At 41.1% G+C, this 10,449-nt stretch overlaps 1 protein-coding gene across 1 annotated transcript; it reads right to left on the bottom strand.

Annotated features, from left to right (window-relative positions):
* Positions 1-819: 819 nt before the first annotated feature.
* On the bottom strand, positions 820-2,091 carry LOC129987660 (uncharacterized). Its single transcript, XM_056095616.1, has one exon. The coding sequence runs from the start codon at positions 2,089-2,091 to the stop codon at positions 820-822; it is 1,272 nt and encodes a 423-aa protein (XP_055951591.1).
* Between the last annotated feature and the right edge of the window lie 8,358 nt (positions 2,092-10,449).

Below are 10,449 nucleotides of genomic sequence, written 5' to 3'. Positions count from 1 at the left end.
GAATTGAAGCATCAGCGGCCTTAATAATGCAATCAGTGACATTTTGGACAGCCTCACTAATATCGGCAGATGAAATCATTTCTTCTGTAATCAATGCAAGCTTAGTAAATGTAGCCCAATCTGCTTTTTGGAAAATGTATGTTGGTGGGCTTTGCACCAAATTACTATTATCATCATGAGAGATGACAAGAGGAAAATGATCACTATTATGTAAATCGCTTTCAACTGCCAAATTCAATAATGGAAAAATTGCCGGAGAGGAAATAGCGAGGTCAAGGGAATGGAAAGTACGAGTGGGTTCATGGAAGTATGTCTTTTCGTTGTTATTGAGCAGACAGAGACAGTTATCAGAAATGAATTGTTCTATCTGTCGCCCACGGGAGTTAGTGCTATCCGAACCCCACAAAGTACTATGCCCGTTAAAATCACCAAGCAAAATGAAAGGAGTTGGAAGCTGATCAACCAAAGTATTCAAATCGTCCTGCGAAATAACCTCATTTGGAGGCAAGTAAAGGCAACAGACCGTGACTAAGGATTTGACATGAATCTGCACAGCCACAGCTTGCAAGTTAGTGCGTAGATTAAGGATAGTACTGGGATAAAAGTTGGAGGTTAAAATGCACACTCCACCAGAGAATGATGCACCAGTTTCGTTATCCTTCCTTGCACAATTATAACCTCTTAATTTGAAGTGAATATTTGGTTTCAAAAATGTCTCTTGAAGAGCTACGCAAACAGGATTTGATTTATTAATGAGAGCTTTGATGTCAGTTAGCTTTGTCCGAATGCCACGACAATTCCACGAGAGAAAGGTACCCATTAAGAAAGTTTTTTAACGTGGGAATTATAAAGGGCGTTAGTTTGAGTTGGCGTTATTTCGCAACTCATTTCAAGGTCATCCTCCTCTTCGTCGGATGGATGGAGAGCAATTGAATCGGGACTTTTGGACAATCCTCCAAAAATAGTAGGTAAATCCTTTTGGACCGTCCCCGTAGTTGCAAGTCCCAGAGCAACCGAATTTCGAATATTGGATTTTTTCAATTTTGATTTAAATTTTTCCGAAATCATTTCTTGTGAAAGGCCGTGTTTCGAAAGCTTTAATTTAAGAGCACGTGGAGGCTTTGGTTTTGGTTTACGTTTCGGTAGATCGTGAGATTCAGGAGCACTGTTTGTGGAAGGTTCTGTATCAGATTCGGATGTTTTTGCGGGAGGAACTTTTTCAGCAACAATCTGCACACAATTTTTACATGAACAGTTTTTACAATATGATTTTTTAACAGCTGATGCATAGCTGACCCCAGGGGAAGGTGTCTGTGCCTCGATTCTTCTTTTCGCTTCTGGATAAGAAATTTGTTCTTTTGTTTTCAAAGTTATAATTTCTTTTTCCAACCTCCAACGTGGACATGATCTGGAAAAGGAAGTATGTTCGCCATCACAGTTGACGCACTTTTCAGATGAGGTGCACTGCTGGCTATCATGTCCTTTCTCTGCACAACGGGCGCAAGTAAGTGTCCCGCGGCAGGCGATCTTAGAGTGCCCAAAACGTTGGCATTGAAAGCATCTCAGAGGGTTAGGTATAAAAGGACGCACTTTCAATCTCATATATCCTATTTTAACTACTTCTGGCAAAGTAGGCATTTGGAACGTAAGAACGAGGTGCTTTGTAGGGAGGAGTTGTCCATCCCGCCGAATTGAGATACGGCGTACATGTATCACTCCTTCAGGTTTTAGGTCATTTGTAATTTCTTCAATTGATGTATGAAATAACTCCCCACATGTAATAACACCTTTAGAAGAATTAAGAGATGTATGCGCGCTTACAGAAATGGGAATTGTAGCCAATGCTTTCAGTTTGAGAATTTGATTAGATTGTTTTCGAGAATTAACTTCCACCAACAAATCTCCCGAACGAAGTTTGCGTATGGCAGAAACTTCCCCAAGTGTTCCAGAAACGGCTTTTTCTACAAGGAACGGAGAGACCGTGTGAAATGTCTCCTTATCTTCAGAAAGTCTTTTGATAACAAAAAAATGATCGTAATATTTTTCTGTATTTTTTCGTGTCGTTTGTTGATTTAAGTTTTTAGGCCCCATACGATATGATAAGTGATTCGGGTCCGACGGCACCGCCCACCACGGAGCCCAACAAGGGAAGGCAGCCAGCGGCTCTGGATATTTCCAACCTCGGTACTTACCCTAGTGCTAATCGGTACCTATACGCTGGGAGCTACCCCCGGGGACAGTGACCACCCTTAACGCCAAGCCCAAGGAGTAACCCCTTCGCTTGATCCCTAGCAGACTAGCCACTCAGGTGACTAGCTACCAGCCGATTGATGCACAGGGGACCACAGTACACCACCCGTCTTTCAAATGGGTCGCCACGCACGGCCAACACGTGGGACTTTGACTGTCCATGAGAAGCAAGAAGCAAACAGAGCGGCGACAGCTTCTCATGGAGAGCCCCCTCGCTTGCCGTCGAGGGATGGAAGGATCAAGCAGAAAGCAATAGGCGTAGGGGAGTGTAAACATAAAATGAGTAAAGATCCCTGGGTACCTCGGGATTGGGACACCCGTACTCACCTATAGTAGGTGAGCCCCTGAGGGGCCGGAGACCGAAATGTACCACCCGTCTAATGGGTCGCCACGCACGGCCAACACGTGGGGGTATTTGCTGTCCATGAGAAGCAGGAAGCAAACAGAGCGGCGACAGCTTCTCATGGAGAGCTCCCTCGCTTGCCGTCGAGGGATAGAAGGACAAAGCAGACAGCAGAAGGCGTAGTGGAGAGAGAACTGAAAGGGAGTAAAGATCCCTGGGAACCTCGGGATTGGGACACCCGTACTCACCTATAGTAGGTGAGCCCCTGAGGGGGGCTTTAGGGGGGAACTTTATTAATGACAGTATGTGGAGTTGCTTGCTGATCGCAACTCATTTGGATATCTTCTTCATCCTCTGAAGGATGGATTTTTAATAGCTCTGTACTTGTCGATGGATTACCAAACAAAGATGGTAAATCCTTGGTAGCGAGACCAGCTTTTCCCAGTTCAAGAGCAATTGATCTTTTTGATTTCAAATCTTTAAGAGAAGATCCCTGTTTCGAATGTTTTAATGCAAGGGATCTTTGAGATTTAGACATTTTTTTCTTGTTTACCTTGTTTGGCCGTTGTTCTGCTATTGGAGTATCAGGGATTCGATCTGAATCAGTATCAGTTGTTACAATAACAACACGTTTAGTTTGTGTTCCTGATACCGAAACAGATTTTTTAATCACAGATGCATAGCTTTTCCCTTCTGTGGGTGTTTGAGCTTGCACCAGGCGTTTAGCTTCAGGAAATGTTATATTGTTTTTCACTTTAGTAGTGACAATTTCTTTTTCAAGTTTCCATTTAGGACAAGAGCGAGAATAAGAAGTATGCTCACCCCTGAAATTCACACATTTTTCATTAGATGTGCATTCAGAGCTCTCGTGGCCGGCTACTGCACAACGGGCGCAGGTAAGTGTCCCGCGGCAATTAGCTTTTGAGTGGCCAAAACGCTGGCAATTAAAGCACCTCAAAGGATTCGGTATAAAAGGCTTTACTGGCAATTTCATATAGCCTTCCTTTATAGTCTCAGGTAACTTGGGAGAATTAAACGTCAAAATTAAATGCTTGGTTGGAAGGAGCTGTCCATCTCGTCGAATATTGATGCGACGCACATGAGTCACTCCTTCAGGTTTAAGCTCATCAGTAATTTTTTCCAAGGTATCATTTAGTAATTCTCTGCAGGTTATCACACCTTTAGAGGAATTCAAAGTTCGATGAGTAGTAACATTGATTTGTATTGTTGCTAACGCCTTTAGTTTTGAAATTTGTTGAGCTTGTTTGCGAGAATTTACCTCAACAAGTAAATCTCCAGAACGCAGCTTTCGTATGGAAGTAACTTCGCCAATAGTGCTAACAATGGCCTTTTGAACAAGAAACGGCGATACCGAATTAAATGTTTCTTTTTCATTTGAAACTCTCTGTATAACAAAAAATTTATCAAATGGTTGAATTTTTATAGTATTTTCAATGTGATGCGTAAGTTTAGATTTCCCCATATGATATTGAAGATGATTCGGGCCCGACGGCATCGCCCACCACGGAGCCCAAAAGGGATGGCAGTTACCGGCTCTGGGAATTCCCAACCTCGGCACTTGCCATAATGCTAGCCGGAACCTATACGTTGGGAGTCACCCCCGGGGACAGTGACCACCCTTAACGCCAAGCCCAAGGAGTGACCCCTTCACTTGATCCCTAGCAAACCAACCACTCAGGTGGCTAGCTACCAGCCGATTGATGCACAGGGGACCACAGTGCACCACCCGTCTTTCAAATGGGTCGCCACGCACGGCAAACACGTGGGGTTTTGGCTGTCCATGAGAAGCTAGAAGCAAACAGAGCGGCAACAGCTTCTCATGGAGAGCTCCCTCGCTTGCCGTCGAGGGAAAGAAAAAAGAAAGGTGACAGCAGAAGGCGCAGAGGAGAGTAAACCTAAAGGGAGTATAGATCCCTGGGTACCTCGGGATTGGGACACCCGTACTCACCTATAGTAGGTGAGCCCCTGAGGGGGTCAAAACAGAGAATGATGTGGGCAAACTGTAGCTATATGTCTGAGTAGGTAAAACAACACCACTACCGACATGACTATTAGATTTTGACCCATCAGTGAATACTTCTGTGTACGAATAATACTGGCTGCGATGATCTTGAAAGTGCTTCTGAAAGATAATAGGTGCTGTTGTGGATTTGTCAAATCCCGTAAACGGGTTCAAGAATGAGAAATTTGGAGTATCCCATGGTGGGAAAGAAAAGTAATTAATCGTTTGAATTGTAGTCTCATGGAGTCCCGAATCATTCAGCAGAATTTTTACTCTCTCACAATAGGGAAGAATGTGAGAGGGGCGTGCATCATATAGTCTACGAAGACCAACTGGTAGAGACAACTGCCTAACAGGGTGTTTCGGAATCGACTGCACTCGGAAATAATATTGTGCAATTAATTTCCGACGTCGCAGATCTAGAGGCATTTGATTGCAGATGACATATAAGCTTTCTACAGGTGATGTGCGGAAAGCACCAGAGCAAATTCTCAGGGCAGAATGATGCACCGTATCAAGCCTGCGCAAAACTGAAGGGCGTGCAGAACCATATATCATGCAACCGTAATCTATACGGGATAAAATAACGGCTTGGTATATTCGGAGAAGGGATGGGCGATCGGCTCCCCATGAAGTATTTGACAGCACTTTTAGGATATTAAGAGATTTCTCACACTTCTTTCGCAGATATAGAATATGCGGAAGGAAAGTGAGTCTTTTGTCAAAAATCACTCCCAAGAATCGCACGTCATCCTCAACAGGAATGGCGTTTCCTTGAATGTTAATTAAAGGATCTGGGTGCATGTTTCGTTTCCGGCAGAAATGTACGCAACGACTCTTTTCTGGAGAAAGAGTGTGTCCATTTCTTTCACACCAGGAAACTAGTTTGTTCACTGCATTCTGCAGTTGCCTTTCAATCAAGTGCATATTACAGCCTTGAGCAGAAATCTGCAAATCGTCAACATATAGTGTCCCTTGAACAGATGGTGGAAGTTGCTGTAGAATTTCGCTAAAGTGAGTTATAAAAAGCGTAACACTGAGGACACTTCCTTGTGGAACACCGTCAGCTTGGATAAAAGGATCGGAATAAAAATTACCGACATGTACACGAAATATCCGAGTAGTCAAAAAATTTTGAATAAAAACAGGGAGGTTCCTCTAAAATCCAAATTTAAAAGTGTTTGAAGAATACCGTAACGCCACGTACGATCGTAAGCCTTTTCAATATCGAAGAAGATGGAAACAAGATGATTCCTGCTGCTGTTTCGAGTAAGGAGATTCGATCGACCCCCCAAGATGTTCTAGAGAGTACCTTCAAAATATTTAAGGCCTTCTCGCACTTCTTTCGCAGTTGAAGAACATGCGGAAGGAAAGTGAGTCTGCGATCGAAAATCACTCCCAAAAACCGTATTTCATCCACAACTGGAATAGGTATATTTTGTATGTGAATAACAGGATCTAAATGCATAGTTCTCTTCCGGCAAAAGTGTACGCATCTACTCTTATCCGGAGAAATTGTATGCCCGTTATTATTGCACCAAACTACCAGTTTATTAACAGCATTTTGTAGCTGTCGCTCAATGAGACTCATATTGCTTCCTTGACATGATATCTGCAAGTCATCAACATATAGGCTTCCATGAACAGATTGTGGCAAATGATTCAAAATTTGGCTTAGATGAACTATAAAAAGCGTGACACTAAGGACACTTCCCTGAGGAACACCCTCAGCTTGGATAAAAGCATCAGAATAGAAATTTGCAACACGAACTCGAAACGTACGATAGGATAAAAATTTAGATAAAAATATAGGCAAATGTCCTCTAAAACCATATTTATGAAGAGTAGAAAGTATGCCATAGCGCCATGCATGATCGTATGCCTTTTCGATATCAAAGAAAATAGAGACTAGGTGATTTCTCCTTACAAATGCGTTGCGTATTTGGGTTTCCAAAAGAATGAGGTTATCAAAAGTAGAGTGAGTGAGTGAGTGATTATTTTTCTAGCGCAAGATCCATTCTCTGGATAAACTGCGCCGCAACTAGATGAAAACTTTAGTGCTACGTCTTAAAACTTTGTTTAAAATGTTTATAATATGTTATTAAAAAAGACAACTACAAATTAAGAACAACGACAAGGAAAAAAACATTTCAAATTTCTTTGATAAAACCCGCTTCCTTTAAATAAAGGAAAATGTTAAAATGCGGTTTATGTCCAATTAAAAGCGGAAGACAAGGAACATCTGTATTAAAATACTTAAGACACAATGAATCCAGTGACTGACATTCGATTAATATATGTCTGATAGTTAAACTATCACCACAACGACTACAAGTTGGTGGTGGCTGCTTTAAAAGTATATGTTTATGTGTTATTCTAGAATGTCCTATGCGTAATCGTGTCAAAATAACATCACATCTGCGATTTAAGGAGGAACACCAAAGTTCAATAAAAGGTTTCACTTTGTGTAGTTTATTTTCTATCTCAAGGTTCCATTGGCTCTGCCAGTTTTGCAAAAGCCATTTCCGAACGGAAAAACGTACATCAGCATAAGGAATGGATTGTTCGTGGGATTCGGTTGCTGATTTTGCAGCAATATCCACTATTTCATTCCCCTGGATACCCACATGAGAAGGAATCCAACAGAAAAGAATTTCAAAACTATTCTGACATAGGTTCTTAAGCAAATTCCTGATATCAGAGATAAATGCATGATTGTGCGATTTTCCAATGAGGGCTTGAAGGGCACTCCAAGAATCAGAATAAATGATCACCTTTCTAAACTTATTCTTAGCAATATATTGTAAAGCACAAAATATTGCTGTGACTTCCGAGGTAAAAACTGAAGTAAATTCATGTAATTTGTGACTTACAACTACATTCTCACAAGCAAAAGCATAACCAACGTGAGACTCGGTTTTGGAACCATCCGTGTATACAGGAATGTAGTCGCTGTACATGTATCTGTGAGCAGAAAAAAGTGATCTAAAAATAAAATCAGGAGTATTGGACTTCAAAAATTTTTTAAATGGATGAAGCAAAACAATATCATATTGAGCCCAAGGTGGTATACAAAAAGGACTTTCGTCATGAATTTCCACATTATGGTAAGTTTCTGGTAAAGTCCTCAAAATACGTGTTCCCAGAGGAGGTATACAAGATCTGCGGATGTTGAATAGTGGAGATTGATAACAATTTAAAAACGTTCTCCTTAAAGGGTGAGATCGGTTCGATAAAACACGGAAATAGTAGCAGGCGGACAACATGTTTCGTCTAAAAGACAACGAGGGTTCATAAGTTTCAACATATAGACTGCTAATCGGGGATGTTCTAAATGCACCGCAGCATACACGCAGAGCCTGATGATGTGCGTAATTAAGACGAGATAAGTAAGAATTTCGAGCCGAACCATATACAAAACAGCCATAATCCAATTTGGAGCGAATAACGCTTCGATATACTTTCAACAAACTAGTGCGATCAGCAACCCAAGTAGTATTTGACAGAACTCGAAGTATATTCAACGATCGCAGACATCTGTTCCGTAAATCCATGATATGGGGGAGGAAAGTCAAGCGTTTGTCGAATATAACACCAAGGAATGTATGTTGGTCGCATATAGTCAGAGGATTACCGTTCAGCGTCAATTCAGGATCTGGATGTAGTGGCCTTCTACAAAAATGCACGCATCTAGTCTTCTGAGCAGAAAATGTGAAACCATTGCTTTCGCACCAGGTTGTCATGTTGTTAATTGCAATTTGTAATTGCCGTTCTATAAAACGCATATCCCTAGCAGAACAGGAGATCTGCAGGTCGTCAACATAGATGTTTTTATGTACAGTGGTTGGAATGGTGGAAAGAATCTGGTTGATTTTTATAATAAATAGAGTCACGCTCAATACGCTGCCCTGCGGCACTCCTTCTTCCTGGCAATAAGCTTTCGACAGAGTATTCCCCAATCGGACTCTAAATAGTCTATGTGCTAAAAAATTTTTGATAAAAATAGGTAAATTTCCACGAAAGTTAAAATTAAACAAATCCTTTAAAATTCCAAATCTCCAAGCTCTATCATAAGCTTTTTCTATGTCAAAAAAGACAGACACCAGGTGATTTCTTCGTACAAAGGCATTTCTTATGTCTGTCTCCAAAGCTATAAGATTGTCAACAGTGGAACGCCGCTTCCGGAAACCACTTTGGAAAGGGGATATAAATTCATTTGCCTCTAATACATGGATCAAGCGAGCATTCACCATTTTTTCAAGAAGTTTGCACAGGCAGCAAGTTAACGCAATAGGCCTGTAATAAATGGGATTTTGAGGGTCTTTATTAGGTTTTAATATCGGTATCACAATAGCATTATTCCATTGAATGGGGAAAACATGTTCCCTCCAGATTCTGTTAAACATATACAAGATATTGACCAAAGCATCATGAGAGAGGTGTTTAAGCATAGTATACGTCACTCCATCCGGACCAGGAGCAGTTTCTTTTGCATTTGATAAAACATACTGTAGCTCAGAAAGAGTAAAATCAGAATTATATGGCAGAAGTTTGGTTGTATGAAAGCGTAGAGGATTTCGTTCTGATCGATTTTTAATTGAAAGAAAGGGCTCTGTATAACTACTAGAGTCACATACGGATGCAAAAGCTTCTGCAAGGGCATTCGCCATTTCTTGCATGCTGTTAATTTCTCTGTTGTTTATTTTTAAACAGGAAAGAGAGACTTCGGGGTATATCCCACAAGCTTTCTTTACTCTGATCCACATTTCTTTTGCCGAGACAGAGGACTTGATATTAGATACGAAATTCACCCAACAACTTTTCTGACTTCGCCTTCTAATTAGTCGCGCCTTACTTTTTGCTTCACTATATATAATGAGGTTTCTTGTTGTTGGTTGCCTTCTGAATTTATTCCATGCTCTTTTTTCTCTTTGCCTAGCTTCAGTGCATTCTTGGTTCCACCATGGTTTCCGATATTTTGGAAAGCAGTCCCCAGATTTAGGAATAGCAAAATCAGCTGCTGCTATTACTGTGTCAGTAACTAAACTAACTACATCATTAATATTCTCAGCTGTTACCATCGTTTTTGTAATATTTGCCATAACAGAAAAAAACGCCCAATTAGCTTTTGAGAACAAATAACGAGGTGGACGTTGCATTAGAGAGCTATTTGAAAAAAGGGGTTCTAAAAAAATAGGGAAATGGTCACTTTCCAATAGATCATTTCCCACTCTAAAATTAAACTTTGGTGCTAAAGATGGTGTACAAATAGCAAGGTCAAGTGACTGAAATGTTCTATTTTGCTTATGGAAATACGTAGGTTCTGCATTATTTAAGAGGCAAAGAGAATGAGAGGCAATTAATTCTTCAATTTGTTTCCCACGAGGATTCACACGCTCACTACCCCAGAGAGGGCTATGGCCGTTGAAATCTCCAACAAGAATCAAAGGGGGTGGAAGCTCATTTAATAAGGCATTGATGTCTTTTTGATCTATAGACACATTTGGTGGCAAGTAAATGCTGCATACTGTAATCAGAGAAGGAGCCATTATTCGGACTGCAACTGCCTGTAAATTCGCGTGTAGAGTAATAACCGACGACGGAATGTCATGGGAGACTAGGAGGGCAACACCCCCAGATGCTCGACCAGAAATAACGTCCTTTCGAATGAGACTGTAACGTCGGATTTTTGCAAGATCTGATGGCTTAAGGAAGGTTTCCTGTAGTGCAATGCAGGCGGGATGAGTTTCATTAATCAGATCCTTAATGTGAGAAATTTTATTGCGCAAACCGTGGCAATTCCAGGAAAACAGAGCGGCCATAAATTCAGTTT

Source organism: Argiope bruennichi, chromosome 10 (genome assembly GCF_947563725.1).
Source record: "Argiope bruennichi chromosome 10, qqArgBrue1.1, whole genome shotgun sequence".
Classification (NCBI taxonomy): Eukaryota; Metazoa; Arthropoda; class Arachnida; order Araneae; family Araneidae; genus Argiope; species Argiope bruennichi.
The sequence above is the reverse complement of the archived record's forward strand: the minus strand, read 5'-3'. Positions and strand labels throughout refer to the sequence as shown.